At 28.2% G+C, this 17,279-nt stretch overlaps 3 protein-coding genes across 3 annotated transcripts in view; 1 reads left to right on the top strand and 2 right to left on the bottom strand.

The window, feature by feature from the left end:
* The window catches only part of LOC113371614 (GILT-like protein 1), a 44,219-nt gene that overhangs the window by 4,774 nt on the left and 22,166 nt on the right, over nt 1-17,279 (top strand). The window lies entirely within an intron of this gene.
* On the bottom strand, nt 53-4,165 carry LOC113371611 (GRIP and coiled-coil domain-containing protein 2-like; the record flags this gene model as incomplete). Its single annotated transcript, XM_026612255.1, is given in 5 exon segments — nt 53-1,193; nt 1,270-1,676; nt 1,751-3,749; nt 3,829-3,943; nt 4,011-4,165. Coding segments are annotated over 5 exon segments (3,689 nt in total), but the record flags the coding sequence as incomplete, so codon positions are not given.
* Nucleotides 9,667-10,295, bottom strand: LOC113371616 (endocuticle structural glycoprotein ABD-5-like). Its single transcript, XM_026612260.1, has 2 exons — nt 10,191-10,295; nt 9,667-9,972 (listed from the first exon to the last, which is right to left on the bottom strand). The coding sequence occupies exons 1-2, from the start codon at nt 10,197-10,199 to the stop codon at nt 9,667-9,669; spliced, it is 315 nt and encodes a 104-aa protein (XP_026468045.1). The 5' UTR covers nt 10,200-10,295.

A 17,279-nucleotide genomic window follows, 5' to 3' on the forward strand; every position in this document is an offset into this window, starting at 1 on the left:
ATGTATAAATTTACCTTATAACTTGAAAACTCTGTCTTAACATCCATTTGAATCTGTCTTAACATCCATTAATTCATCTTTGCATTTACTAAGATTTTCGGTGAGGTTACTAATAGTATTTTCCATATCATAAGTTTGCCTTAGAAGGCTATCTTTTTCACTTTTACAATTAGTGATAATATTTTCTTTCTCTGCTACGACATTAGTAAATTCAACACCTATTTCTTCAATCTTTGATGTAAGTTTTTCAATCTCATGTTTAAGCTGTAACATCTCATTTGATTGCAAAGAATTTTTATGTTCCGATTCATTCAAAGAGGTTTGAGTAGAATTTAATCTGTCTTTTATTTCTTTGCTATGCTGAACTTCAGACTCTAAATTTGCTTCTAGTAATTTTATTTGCTCTTTCAAAGAACTGATAGTGTCTGAATTTGAAGAAATTGCAGATTCAAGTTCCTTAATTCTTCCATTACGTAATTCAAGTTTTTTTGAGATTTCATTTAGTGTCTTTTCATAATTATCAATTTCTAAAATTAAGACACTGTTCTTTTTGATTTCTTTTTTGCTTTCTGCAAGTTCATCTTTTATAGACTTAACATTATTAATCTGTTCATTTAACTGCAGTTCTTTTGATTTTACAATTTCTTCTAATTTTTTAATCTCTTTTTCAAAACCTTTACTTTTTTCAATTTCTTCTTGTAGATTTTTCTTTAAATTTAAAATAAGATTTTGTTGTTCTTTATTCGAACCTTCTACTGATCGTCTGTCCTTAGTACTAGATTCAGTTGTAGACTTTGATTTATTGCCATTCTCCTCTTTTGAATCGAGTTCAGATTTAATCTTTGTGATTTCATCTTTCAAAGAATTTATAATTTTATCTGATGCTTTATTTTTCTTTTTTTCTTCTTCAATTTCATCTTGTAATCTATCACACTCTTGTTGTAAAATCTGCATATTCTTTGCATTTGATGATACTTTCCCTGTAGATTCATTTTTCTCCAAAAGTAAAGCTTTATTTTCTGCCTCTAGGGCTGCCAATTGAGAACACTTTTCTGTGACTATTTTTTTATATTTACATGCTAGCGATTTCATTTTTGTATAGCGCTCTTCAAGTGACGATTCAACATCTTTTAATCGGGATGCTTCTTCTGCTCTAGATATTGTAGAAGTTGACATCACATCACTTTGAGCATCTGTTAATGAATTAAAACAATAAATTAGAAACAAAATATTAAATATTATATAAAATAAAATACTCATTTAAACTACCGGCATTATTTAATTTATCCTTCAACTTTCCAACTTCGTTTTGAAGTGACTCTATTAATGAATCTTTTTCAATTATGATATTTTTAATTTGATCAGATTGTTGAATTTGATCTTTTAATTCCTGTTCATTTCTCTGAACTTGAGTATAACTATCGTTTAATTGTGAATCTTTATCATTTAACTTGAATAATAAATTTTTAATTTCATTTTCTAAAGAAATTATTTTCTTTTCTAATTCACCACAATATTCTTGTTGATTAGATATTGTTTCGCCTCTTTGTTTTAAGACTTCATTTATTTCCCTCATTTCATTTAGCAATTCTTTATTTTCAATAGATTTATTACATAGTTGTTGACGTAAATTATTAAGATCAGTTTCCATATCCTCTAAGGCAGAGCATTTATACCTTTAAAAAAAATGTAATTAAATAATAAAGTATGAGAAAATATACTTTTGAGTGAAAAGAGTTTGAAAATTTACCTGGATTCCTTAAGTTCTTTGATTAACTTCTCATTATCTGATTTCAGGGAATTGTATTGTGTTTTCTGTAAATTGTTTTCAACAATCTCCTCTTCAAGAGTTTGTATATTGCTTTCCAAGTTTGATTTATCTTCTAGTAATTTTTTAATTTCTTCAGACATCTGACTATTATCACTTGATAAAATTGATAATTTTTTCAATAAATCATTGTTTGAGTTAATGAGAACCTCTTTCTCCTTTTCATAACTCTCGAGTTTATTTTTCAGAAACTCAATTTGCTCGGCATTAACAGTTTTCAGTTCTTCACTTAGCTTGAGATTTTCATTTCCTAATGTCTCTAAACTTTCAATATATTCAGGTGTAATATTCCGTCGCTCAGATTCAATGCATGATAATTTATCTTGCAGTGCTTTTATTTCTTTTTCATATTCTAGTAATTTATCACAAAGCTGTGAGGATATAGTAGTAATTTTGATTTGCCAATCAGAAATTGTACTGCAATAATCTTTCATGGTCTGTAAAAGTTCATTCTTGTCTGTTTTTAATTGTTTTAAATTGCTTGCAAATTCAGTTAATTTTTGATGGTACATTTTAAGTTTAGATATTAACTTTTCTCTGCCTTTCACCAATTCATTATAATTCTGATTTAATTGTTCATAATTCAATTTTACAGTTTTAATTTCTTCTTCAGATACAGTTACTTGCGCTTTGGCATTGCTAAGATTACTTTCCAAGTTGTTAATAATTTCATCTTTTTCTTGGATTTGTTCATCGTCAAACTGTTTTGACTGTATATTTAACTTATTAATTTGTTCTTCAAGAAGATTTTTGCTACTTAGACTTTCACCTAATTGGAATTTCAAGTCATCAATATTTTTTAAGAGTAAATTATTATCATCTTGTAATTTTGCATTTTTAGCAAGCGCTGCTTGTAAACTCTGTTTCAATTCAGATGCTTCTGTTTCAAAGCATTCCATTTTATTATTATTATCTTTTATAATTGTATTTAGCTCATTTATTTGTAACTTTAGTACATTAACATTCTCTTTTTCTTTATCAGCGATTTGCTGAGCTTTCTTTTCCTTAGAATCAGCTTCATCCTTTTCTGCATTTAATTTACCAATTTGAAAATCCAATTCTATTTTCAAATTTTGTATTAATTTGTTGTTTTCTTCAAATTCCATGCTCATATTTTTTAATTTATCTTTTAAAACTTTATTTTCAGTGTGTTTTTGTTTATCAGACTGTTCTAGTTGAGTGAGTTTAGTATTTAATTCACTATTTTCATAAATGTACTTATTTATTTCATCTACTAGAGCTTTATTTTCTTCTTGTTTTTTCTCTAATAATTTTTCTAGATTTTGCAAATCAATATTGATTTCATGCTTTTTATGGCCTGCATCATTTTGATGAGGATCCTGTGTTTCTTCAAATAATTCTTCATGCAATTTATTTTTACTGGAACCAATATTATCTCTGGATATATTTCTTAAGCTATCCATCGTTTTCTCCGTTTTTAGTTCAACTTCACTAGTTATGGCATTAATTTCTTCACTCAATTTTAATTTTTCTGTTTTGAGAGCCTCATTCTCTTTTATCAAAGAATCCAGCTTAAGTTCTAACTCACTTTGTGATATTTCTAAATCACTTTGTGAATTATCATTATTAAGCCTATTTTCTAATACTTCCAATTCTTGTAAAAGTTTATCATTATCATCGGTTAATCTTGAAATTTGCCTCTTTAGAGATAAATTTTCTGTGTCAAACTGTAACAACTTTTCTTCAATTGAAATATTTTTTTTAGTAAGCGAGTCATTTGTACTTTCTAAAGTCTTCACTGCTTTTTTCAGTTCGTCTATATTTGTTATAGATTTTAATTTATGCTCAGTTAGGGATTCAATCATTTCTTGCATTGTCTTGAGACATTCTTTATCGGACTTTCTTTGTTGTTCAAAATTAATGATGTCATCTTTGAGAGTTTTATTCTCTTCGAGACAAGCTAAAATTTAGAGTATACATGAACTCAATATTATTTATACCTGCGATTAATAAAATTTATTAAATTTAATTGTACATACCGTCCCTGGCTTGTTTGGCCTTCTGAGCAATTACCAACAAATTTTTACATTTTTTTATTAGCTCAGCTTGAGTTAAATTATCAAATGGGCTCTTTTTTGAGGTATTTTCTGATTCCTAGAATTGAAAATAATAATACATAACCATTATCGACTCAAACAGATTATGGTGCTATTTATCTTACATTGCCACAAGATTGTGAATTGTCCATGGTTGAATTTAATATTTATTATTAAATCTAGTAAATGCTATAACAATTTGGCCATATCCTTAAAAAGGAATAAATATTTACAATTTATAACGTAATTTTAGAAAAAGCAAACGTAGGCATTTGGCGTTTGACACAAGGACACAACCCAAAACAAAATTTGACAGTCGTGATATGACAGTAGAGAGTAGAGTTGCCCGAACTAACACGAAGCGCCTGATTAAAAATATTGCGCAAACCAACGACCGGCAAATTTAAATTAATAACTTAGCTAGGTGCATGTGGCATTTTGCCTTGAGGCAAGTTGCACAAACTTGTCTTTGAAATAATTGAACTTAATCAATAATAATTGAGATTTAGCTATTTTGATAAAATTTTCAATTTTTTATTTCAGAAATGAAGTCTTCGGTCTTCATAAAAGCCCAGCTAAAAATTCTGGGCTTCGAGAAATATTTATAATGGAACCATTTTTAAAATGTAATGCTCAATTAATTATTATTATAGTAATGTTATATTATTATCACTACACAAATTTTTATTTTTTCAACCATTATTTACAAAGAATCTAATCCGCACGATTTCCAATTGATTTTTAGTTTAGAATTTTTAACAAAAATGTTGAGATTTTATGCACTTATCTGCAAATTATATAAAACAATTATCTGCAATTATATAAAATCTTGTCCCAAAACTATTCAACGCGAATCCTTATCCAGTTCCATTAAATGCTTTTTATTTTTTTTTAAATCTTTGAGGCCGTTTTTTGACAAAACGCCGATGAATGGTTAAACTTTGGTTCTTATATACATATACTTCTTCCAATATTGGTCTCAAACAATTCAGAATGACTTGAGAGGCCCAGAAAACAAAAACTAACAAGCCGGGATTTTTTGGCAAAAACATATACTTCTTCAGAAAGATAACAATAGAAAATAACATATAAGTTTTATATAATTTAAAATAAATATATAACATATATAACGGAAATTAATTTTATTTTTAATGTGAAGGTATATATTTTCACTGTATATATTTGAATATACTTAATACTTGATTTTTAGAACTTTTATATTTAAAATTAATGGTCAAACCGAAAACGACAATTTTTTATAAGATAAGGGTAAAGTAAAGAAATCTAGAGAAGAGGCTCAATAAATTGCTTGGGGTATAAAAAGTAGTCACTATAATTCGTCTATCAAAAACTTATAAATCCAATTTTATAAAAATTATTGTCTCATTAGCATATTATGCTAATGAAACAATAATTTTCATAAAATTGGATTTGGTAAAATTGGAGTTAAACAATTGTTTAACTCATCATCAAAAAAGATAAGAGCACGTGTAAATTATTATGAATTGTTCATCAATTATAAATGTTCTTTAACGCAAGCTTCTCTTATGAGATTTGAACTGTTTTCTTAATTTCAATTTTTACCATCGCAGCTTCCCAAATATACCTAACATTTTTATATTGCTAAAAGAAACAAAAAATACCAGAGGGTGTTAGTCAGTTTTATATTAAATCTTATTCTTATTCTTATCTTATTCTGTGTTTCATCCATAGACCAGCAATCATATTTTAAGTAAACATAAACCCAGTCTTGGAACCACTAGAGACTAGATTTTTAAAGGTCCTAATTACTACAAATAATTATATCTGGTCCTGCGGAACAAGAGTGTTAGTGCTCAAAACAATTCAAACTCAAAACTAGTTCAGATATAGTTATTAGAGTGCCAGTGCTAAGTGCATTTATTAAACATAAAATCAACCATTGCACACATATAATTTGCAACAGGTCTAACAATTTCTGTCCATCTCTGTCACCGTGTTATATGTGATTTTCTATTGATCTTAGCACCCAAATTCATTCATAATCATAAGTCTCGAGTCATCGTCCGTTCATCTTGGTTGCGCCACGAATCTCACCTACATATTATGCTCATTTTCACTTTTTTTCGTCATTACGCAATTTCACATGACATTATGATGCTCTCTCACTTACGGTCGAAACGATCATTCGGTTTTGAAAACCCACTTAGGCGGTTTGCATCCTTTAATTATCTAGAATTATATTCATAAACAGGTTTCGATGAATTTATAAAACAAGGAAAAGAATCTGAAAATTCCGCAGATGAAAAGATGTTCTCCGAGTGTATGGAAATATCATTAAAATTGAATTGAGGTCACAAGGTCAATTCGATGATCAGCGGTTTTACTTTTTGTGAATGATGATTTGCTGCGATGTATGTTATGATGGTCAAGAATATGTTTGGCAATTTCAATTTAGTAATGACTAATATCTTTTCAAACCTACCTAATAATCAAAATAAATTATAATTCAATATACTAGCATAGGATAACAAGCTCAGTTAATAGTTGGCAGATCATCGAATGATAAAAAAATCAATTTCAAATTCAAAATTGATGCGGTCTATTTTTTGTGATTTTTCAATTTTCAATCTATGAGCTATTACGAGTATTTTTTCTCAACAACGTCGCTTTTTTAAAAAGCAACCCAACGGTCACCTTATGAATTTGTCTTGTTTATTAGACTATTCGCAGGCCTATCAAATATCAAACAGTTTAATAAGCTTGCTTACTATTTATTATTTTCTCCATCCTTTACTTTGCCCAGTAAATCTATACTTTTTGACTTAAGTTCCAAGAGTTAAAATACTATCTTGAACATTAATTTAAAAAATAAACGTTCTAAAGTGTAAATATTAAAATTATGGCGACTTTATACAATGCAAATATGTACCTTCATAATTACTGTTCATTCAATCACCAAGAGTAATTAAATATTAACTAAGAGAACCATCATAATATTTATGACATGAATTTAATTATTATTTTATAGACAAACCTATAAAATAATTAATAAACAAAGACATCGATTTAATGAAATAATACAAATAGTAGTTTAATTATTAGTTAATTGAATTGCAGTTTTAAACATATCATCTATACTTATCAAATTGAATTTCAAACACTTGCATATTCTTGGGTAATCTAAATTATTTCATTGCATTTATTCCCGTGTGATTATTATTTTATTTATATACTGGCATATCATTTTTGCACATTTCTGCAATGGGGAATTTAGAATGGAAATATCTTTAGAGAGCAATAGTCATCAGAAAGTATTTCTGAAACATTAGGAAAAGGATTTTACTTGCTCAAAAAAGTTGCTGTTAGGTGGAGGATAGCAAGTAAACTGACTAATGATAGCATAATTAAATATTTCGTTCAATTAATAATTGAGTTATATGATTTGGATGTTAAACGTCTTTAATTATAATGAATAATCAAGAGATACGTCGAAAAATCAACACAATAGTAGGTATATTGCATTTGTCTCGTTTTGTGTTAATGACAACTTCAGTAGTTGTCGTAGGAGTTGAAATAAAATTCGCCGACATTGGCTTATATGTTTTTCGAATGTTTACATTCATTTTACGATTGATTAATTAGTACTTTTTTTTTATAAAACGTGAAATATGGAATCGCTACTTTTGTTAATCGCGTGTCTCTTCGAAAATGTCACGGTCGCCTCGTCCACAATCAAACATTGTCCAGCGATCATCTCCAGTTGCCAGAATTGCTTCACTCCAATATTTTTTTTATAATTTGTTTGAATAATATCTTCTTCGAATTACAGTCTTGCAAGAAAAGTATTATGATATGAATCCCTCGACTTACCAGACAGGTATTTGCAATCGCTCAAATCTTCAAATTTGTGGTATTGGGTTTCGAAATATCGAAACACCATATAATGTTTAAGGTCGTTGTTTTAAAAAACAATTATTCAAAGGTTATTAATCCGCATGTCAGAAAACGGAGACGTATTATTAACTCATTAATTTTGAGCTTATTAAAAACGTTTTTAGTATCGGATCTCGACGGTTCATTGAATTAGAAATCTGTTTCGAATGCAAAGTTATCAAACATTTTATAATTAGATAATTATATAAATGAGTAGCGGAGGAAATAATAAAACGATACATTAATGCTTAATTAATCTCATAACATTCAAATTAAACCATTTTCGTTATTCCAATCAAAACAGCATTGTGGATTCTATAATCAAATTAACTGATCTCAAAGTAAAAATAAATTGATAAAATTAATAAGGACTTACCGTAGCTCAGCAGTAACGATTTTCCAAGCTTCCAAGTTCGACACTCATCTCGGCCAGACTGATATCAAGCAGTAGTGGTATTTCTTGAAAATATAGATCTCTTCCCCTCTTGCCACCTCAAATTAAAAATACAACATCAGTATTAGACAAATTCTAAGAAGATTTACAAACTATTCTTGCTAAATATCTACTTACAGAATTGCTGTATAACCCGGTCCGGCATGCAATAACCTTTTCAATTGCACACGCATGTATGTAATAAGACACATGTCTAAGAAACATTAATAAATTCTTATTATATCACACTAATGCATGTTTTATGATTGTATAGATCGTAAAACGTCTGCCTAATGCAATAATAATATTATTATCGATTAATGTACGCTTAAAAATTCACCGAACCATTGTTGAGATTTGCCACACCTTTGGCAGGAGTAATGTATCCTATTACGACACTACTCCTTTGGAAATTATATAATAATATTTTATGCAATCTATTAAAATAAGTTAGTTGTTTTATTATCTTTGTAATCAATTTGGTCAGTCGTAAATTGCACGTTGATCTTGTCAAATTTTATTACTTTGAACAATTATTAACATTTTACAGACAGAACAGACGATTGATTTTCATTCTATAATACAATAAGATCAATTTTTTTGTATCAAACCAGAAGTTAAGAAAGGATATAAAAAAGAAACAGCTCAACTTTTATTTTCTCATTTTAATTAATTTTCGATTTGGATATTTTAAAATTAAAGTTTTTTCTGGATCTGCTAACTAATAACATGAGAACTATGTTCTATCCTCTCCTGAGGATAAAATATACATAGTTCCAAAAATACGGCAATAAATTGTTTTCTTTTTTAAGTAGCAGTTTGTTTCTTGTTTAGTTAATAATCCGATTTTTTTTAACATATTCTTATTGATAGATGTGATTGTTAGATGTTCTAGTTAGATGTGATTGCTATACTGTGCGTAATTTAAATGTTTATACACATTTTTGGAAACTATTAGTTTCAGATCAGAATATTAAATCACTTAACACCTATTATTAAATCATCTTAAGCTCTTCTCTTTAAAATATAGCATAAAGAAAAGTTCATAATTCAACTGTATCTCATTCCTCGTTCATTTCAAACCGCATTTTATATGACAATTGCCATTTAAAAGTTCAGTTGATCATTATTATAATAAATAATGATTATTGCCAATTCACGTTTACAACGATTATTCAATAAAAATAGGAATCGGCTGTATTTCAAGTTGTATTCCAAGTATCGCTTTTGATGTTGCTTTGCAGTAGAAATAAATAAAACATAACATTGGATTTAAAATATATTATATTATCTTATGGCACTTTAAAATAAATTGTATGTACAACGAAAACTTACTTATAAAAGTAATAAAAATAAAAATTTAACATTTTTGAATCAAATTGGTTTTCCGGAAATTGGTTTAACTAGATTATCAGTGGTTTGGAGGGGGTGTCTTAGGCTTGGGGTAAATGGGCACCTTCGGCACGGTAACCGTTCTCGTCGGCGACGAAGTTGACGGTGTATTGTTGGCCATCATCTCCTACGAAGGTGTATGATCCACGGACACTGAGGGCTTCGTTTTCGCTACCGGCGTTCTTGAGTTCTCCTTGTTCCTGACGGCTGGTTCCATCGCTGGTGTCAACTGCGAATTTGTATCCGTCAGTTCCAATGTTGTCGAATTCGTAGCGGGTTACTACGGCATCCTTGGGGTGTTGGGGGGCTGAAGCAACGAGGGCCACGAGGGCAGCGAGAACAATGATCTGAAAAAAATCATTAATTCATTATACAAAAATCCTTCTCGAATTTATATCAACACATTGGTAAAAAGATCCTAATTCCATCACATTAAATCTAAAGCACTTTTAAAATAAATTGCACTATCCACTTCTAATAAGCAATCCAAAAAAGTTTCTTATTAACACTTTCCACTGCTAATATTTGAATAATTGTGTTTATTATATATTTCAATAGAGCTCACCATTTTCATTTTGGAAATGTTTGGGTTATTCCGTGAACCTGGGATGAGTTCTAAAGGTAAACTGTGATGAAGATATTGTGAAGATGCGGTTTATATACTGATATTCGACAGTGACGTCCTCGAGTGACTGGTAGTCGTCTTCAGATGCTGGGTCGCTTGATATGATGACATTTTCTCATGCGTTTTGTTAAGCGAATTTCACTTCTATACCGAAGTCGTATATTTTCAATATATAACGTATTAAATAATATTTTTAATTGTTTATTTTATAATATGATATAACACCATATACATCACTAAATTATTTCTAATCACTATTATGTGTAGAGAACTTTAAATAATCTATTTGATGAAAGCCATCGGTTTTTATTTATAAAACTTCAATGTAACTCAATTTTTAAAAAATTAATTGTAATTGAAAAGAAAGAAAAGCAAATAACTGATCTAGTTTTACAAGAGCCATTACAAAAACACATTATTATCATTACGAGAATAATTAACAATAAATTGCAATAAATAAATGCAATATATATCATTTATTCAGATTTTATTATATGTCCACATTTTTTCACTATTAATATTTTTTTAATATTTTTTAATATCAATTTGATCCATATTTTTGGTGACGCTAGGAATGATATAAAATCGACCATTTTAAATTTTTTGCAACGGTGTATACAATAAATGAGATATGAAAATATACAAATAATTGAATTAATTAAGCCCTGAAATTTTTTGATTTTAAAGGAATTATTTTTACTAATCAAGTAATTTGTTTGGCAAATCAAAATTGTAAAATTTAATTTTCATAAGTACTAAAAAATACATCCTTTGTGTAAGTACTTCAACTAATTTACAACAATTTGAACTAATATAATTTTGTATCGAATTAAAATACATTAATTCTAGTTATTGTAAATTAATTGAAACACCCACACGTACAAAAATATTTATCTTGGGTTCATATGAAAATATAAATTTAAAACTTTTATTTGTCAACCAAATTAATTGAGGAGTAAAAAATAAATATTTTGTGTTTTAGAATCAAAAAGTTTGAACACTATTAGAATTCTGAACTCTATACATATTATGAAATGGTGCTAAAAATGTATTTAATTTTTTATTTATAATTATAACTATTTTTCGGGGATATGACGAGTCCTTTTCTTCAGCAATTATCAAACACCAGCAAATATATGGTAAAATTTAAATTAAAAAATAAAATAAAAAGATGTACAATTTGTTTGTTCGTTTTATCAGTTACTGAAGATAAATATTCTATTTATCCCCAAAATGTAAAAATATTTATAAACTAGCTGTAAGTGGAATTCTGTCTTAAGGCAATTAGGGCATCGTGCCTTAAGGCAAATTGCTGGAACTTCCCGTACCAAAAATTATTATTTTTTTAAAAAACGATTAAAATTGAAAAATTGAAAAAAATTTACTTCGAAAAAATAAGATTTTTGAGAAACTATAAATTGGACAAAAAATTACTTTTTTTTGAAAAAAAAATTTTTAAAAAAAAAAATTTTTTTTTAAAAATTTTTTAATTTTTTTTTTTTTAAGAAAAATGTTTTCTTTATTTTGACATATTTTGGAAGATCTGAACTTGTTTTTCAGAGCAATCGTACTGCTTTAACTGCATAGAGATGAAATATAAAGCGCGTAAGCGCGGCGTCGCTGTCTAACGGGTAAACATTGATACGGAACCCATAGGAAAATAAACAAAATTTATACTTATTGTTAAAATCTCTATAAAATATCTGAAAATTTGATGTACATATGTCTAATGATCATTTTTGACCGCCAAATGGCTTTTTTTTTACTTTTTTCGTTATATCTCCGAAACCGCTAGACCTGCCTTTATGAAAATTTGATCAATTCTTTATCTTGTCAATACAAGTAAAATGTTTTTTGAATTATTAAAATCGGACTTTCCGTTCTCTTGAAAACTGAGTTACCGATATTGGCACTTTTTGCCCCGTATCTCCGGAACGGCTAGACCTGCCTTCGCCAAAAACTAATCAGCACGTCTCCTTATCAATACGAATCGAATGTTTTTTGAATTATTCAAATCGGTTGATCCGTGTTCCCGAAATCGTCGACGAAAATTTGTATCCGCACATACATACACACACGCACACACACACACACACACACACACACACACACACACACACACACACACACACACACACATACATCCATTTTTTCTAAGGTATGCCAAAATATTCAGAAACCTTTGAAACGTAAAAATATATAAAAATTTTCATTTTCGATTTTTTTGCGATTACTATAACTTACCCTACGGGAAGTTAATAATCCCAGAAAACATAGACTTTTAGGTTAGAAAAATAGAATCATAACATTTATATATATATATATATATATATATATATATATATTTATATTCATATTTATGCAAACTTGAATGCCCGAGAACTTATTCACCTGACATGTTGCATATCACCATAGTTCTCGTGAGATAGTATTTAAAATTTTGATTACAATTCTTTTGCAACTGCATTAATAATAAATTTATGTGTCTATTCTCGATCAAGAAAATAAAATGTTGTAATCTTATTATGAACTTTTTATTTCGAATTATTTTCCATTGATTTTAACTCTGACATTTGAAGTAATAACTGGTGGCCGATATAGCATTCGATAGATTACAGACTTTTAGTATTTCCTGTAACCAATTTTATAATTAAGTACGTATGTAATCTTTCTATCTGTGCAATGGGAACAATTGCCTTTCTTGTTAAACTTATAAAGAAATTATTAAGAAATAATTGGCTGGTTCGATAATTGTACAATGGGAATGACCGAAGATGTGAACAATGAGTATCGAATTATTTCATATTTCTTTATTTCATTATCGGCAATCGGATATATTTTATGAATTTGTAAATTTTATATTGCTGTAACGATAATCTTTTAAAAATTTGATAATAATTTATCAAATATTACCAACATATAAATTTCTCAGGTAAATAGCAAAAAAGGTAAAATTACCAAACCGATTTTGAAAATTCAAGAACTTTTTGAAAGATATTCCGCTGAGTATCGTAATTTTTTGGTAAAGATAAGCCTTTTACTTCGTAAATAATTGTTAAATCATTTTGACGATTTTAAAGAAAACTTAGCATGCATAGTGATAATGTGCATAGTCTTATCGAGCATCCCAAAAATATCACAGGCCTAGGAAAAGTGGTCAATAGTGGGCATAAAGTAGAAGCTTTCATGTCTACTGATTGTTTAATTTATTTTATTATCCTACGCCACTGTAAAATAAAATGGTTCATCTCAAATCCGCCGCTACTGCCTGTTACTTAATTGTGAGCTTTTGAACATCAAAATTTCTAAGAATAAATTACAGGTGCGTGAATATGTTATTCACATCGTTCTCATATGGATTGGATTTTTGTATAATTTATCGGCGTTGATAAGTTCATTCGAATATTTAAAAATTTATGACTTTTAAAATGTCAGAATACTATTTCACAATATTTAGCCTGATATTGCCCGATGTTAATATTCACGTGAGGTTCTCGAATGTCAACCTTGACTACAAATTACCTTTCAGTTTTTTTGTAGAGCTAATTAAAAAATATTTATAAATCTTCGATAATTTGTATAATATTTATGGAAACGATCCATTAATCAATAAATAGATGTGTCGTTAAACACACGCGGAGAGGAGAGACATAAATTATCTTGTAGTAGACGAGAATTATTTTATTTAGAAGTAAATGTGTAGTAAGAAGCAACAAATGAATTACTAGTAAAATTTGGAAAATCATTTGCACTAGGCAAGTGTAAAATCAAAAATAATGTTAATTTTCAAAACATTCATGAATTTTTATGATTAAAAATCGTGGCGTAGGTCTATAGTATTGTCGAATGTTCATAGATCAGAAACTCCATTAAAATCTTAAGATCTGACCAAAAAAATCTTAAACAAAAACTAATCAGAACGACCAACCAACTGATATTCATTTAAATGTTCAAAAAATCATGATTTTTTAATTATCAGTTATCACGAATCCTTATCGAGCTTCATTGGATGGGTTTAAAATTTTTGAAACCTTAAAATAAGAAAATTGCATTTTTCGGCAAAACAAATTTCTCATTTGGGAATTTATAAAATAACATACTTAAAATATCTTTTGGCGAAATTGACGAAATTTTTTAAATTATGTAAAAATTTTAATTCTATTCCTACCCAATTCTGAACTTATTTCTATTTATAATAATAGAAATAATTTATGCATATTATTTATATCATATATTACACAACTGGAATTTTATTCTTTTCTTTATCCATCGAATTCATGGAAAAATATCTGATAAAATTTATCGTAGACTTCTAATTTGCATGCAATTTCTCAATCTAGTAACGAAACCTATAAAATATTGGGTGTTAAAATTATTTGTGACTTCTGGTTAAGAAACCAATGTTATTGAAAGTGAATGATGATAAATTACGGTATGATTTATTGTAGAAGTAATATACTTAGACTTCAATATACAATTTTAATGAACTTTGGTATTTACTTATAGACATATTAAATATCAAAACGCTTAATGCTAGTAAAAAAGGAAAAAATCATAGAAAATTTTGTTGTAAGAAATGATAATTGGACTAATATTATAAGAGGTATTTATTGTTATATGTTAACAATATTTATTTATGACACCCTTCTCGGTTAACACGTTTCTCTATTTTTTTCTAAAATTAGGAAAATTGACATCACTGCCAGTGGAAAAGAGTTTATTTATCTTTAACCAAATGGTCGTTAGGTCGATCGTTTATAAATATATATATATATATATATATATATATATATTATATATGACTGTTTAAGTCTTTTATTTATAATATTTTAAGTGTTTTTTTCTGTTTTTCAAATAATTTGTCTTTTTAATGCAAAGAAAAGAGTCAAACTATAGGATTCAAAACGTATTGACTATTAAATTGTATGTGTAATTAAATTAAATCTAGGTGGATGCCTCTTTGTTTTGTTATAAAGGCATTGTAAAGCAATTGATTATTCGAATTTTTTTTCTGAATCCAAAATCCTAGCTTCACCCATGTACACATTTAATATATTATCCATTTTCATACTATTTTTCAATTGCCAAGGCTGTAAAAAATGAATGAATAAGAAATCATTTGTTATGTATATTTTTACATAATATTGAATAATAATTTGATCCTGATAAATATATTATCAGTCGAATATTGAATTGTTTGAGTGCAACAATGTTTTTTTAAAAGAACGGAGGGCGCGGCACGAAAAGGTTGGAAACTACTGCCTTAACCTATAAAGCCTTATTCTTCAAAATGCAAGGAGTAAAAATAAATTATCCTTCTTACACGAGACATCTAAAGAATTACAGCATCGACATCAGAACAAACTATCGCACATTTTCCCTGTATTAAATAAACAACATTTATTTAATAAACCGCGGCATTAACAAAGGATGCTAATAATAATATATTATCGATGATCATTAATTGTCATAGCTTAAGATAGAAAGCATGACATACACTATGTTTTGCGATTTACCAATACATTCTTTGAACCCACGTACAAAATGCATTAGACAAGAGATGTACGAGTTTCGTAATCTCCTCTCATTGTGATGCTACGGGTCATATCACAGCGAAAGCAAAATTGTCCAATGAAATTTATTTTTGCATATTTTGACCTCGAATTTTTTTTGCAAAAAGTCTAACCTCGTTTAATAACACAGTAATTATAACCATTTTTATAAAAAGATAATTAATTTATTGTATTTATTGTTTAATTACTTATTTAACATGTTTGTATTTATGTATATACACTTGTTTCTAAAGTTTTCATACCGCGCCCCCCGTTGTTACAAAAAAAAAAATGTTGCGACCCTGTAATTTTTTTTTACAATTTAATTTCAAAAATACTCAACTGATATAATGATATAAATATCACATTATAAATTAATATGAAATGTTATGTAAAAATATACATAAAGTAATTAGCTATCCTTACATTTTTTATATCATTCCATCATTTTGGTTAATTTCCGAAAATTGTATTGTTTTTGTTTTTAATCGACATCTAGTAAATTTGAAGATAAGATTGTTAAATCACATATGATAACTAAATGACAATAGTAGAAATAGTCAGTGTTACTTCAAATACAAAATACATTTGAGTTTTTAACTTCCCGTAGGGTAAGTTATTGTAATGGGCCGAAAATCGGAATTGAAAATTTTTACATTTCTCGACGTTTTGAAGGTTTCTGAACGTTTTGGCATACTTCAGAAAAATGGATGTGTGTGTGTGTGTGTGTGTGTGTGTGTGTGTATGTATGTATGGATACAAATTTTCGTCCACGTTTTCGGGCGTACGGATCAACCGATTTGAATGGTTTAAAAAACATTCGATTCCTATTGATAGGGAAAAGAGCTGATTAGTTTTTGGCGAAGGCAGGTCCAGCCGTTTCGGAGATACGGAGCAAAGAGTGCAGAAAATAGAAATCGAGTTTTTGAGTGAACGAAGCATCCGATTTGAATGATCTAAAAAACATTCAATTAGTAATGATTGGGAGAAGGGTTATTAGTTTTTCGCAAAGGCAGGCCCAGCCATTTCGGAGATACAGAGCTAAATGTACAAAAAATTGCAGTTTTGAGAGAACTAAGCGTCCGATTCAATTGATTCAAAGAACTTTCTGCTTGTCTTAACAAAATAATTGATTTTGGAAAAAAAAAAATTGTTCATTTTTTTTTTTTTTTTTTTTTTTTTTTTTTTTTTTTTTTTTTAGTTTTTTTTTTAGTTTTTTTATATCGAAATATTTTCAGATTCCATTTTTAATTTCTGACTTAGTCTAATATACTTTACCAAATAATTTCAAACTCTGCAATACAGTTATATAATCATTCTTATAAATATTGACAATGTTTACAATATTTAGAATAATCTATTTGAAAACATTCAGTATTCCACGAACATTTCGTTACGGTACGGGAAGTTCCAGCAATTTGCCTTAAGGCACGATGCCATAATTGCCTCAAGATAGAATTCCACTTACAGCTAGTTA

Source organism: Ctenocephalides felis, unplaced genomic scaffold (assembly GCF_003426905.1).
Source record: "Ctenocephalides felis isolate EL2017-DRISC unplaced genomic scaffold, ASM342690v1 CF-g0.4_SCAFFOLD_01492, whole genome shotgun sequence".
NCBI classification, from domain to species: domain Eukaryota; kingdom Metazoa; phylum Arthropoda; class Insecta; order Siphonaptera; family Pulicidae; genus Ctenocephalides; species Ctenocephalides felis.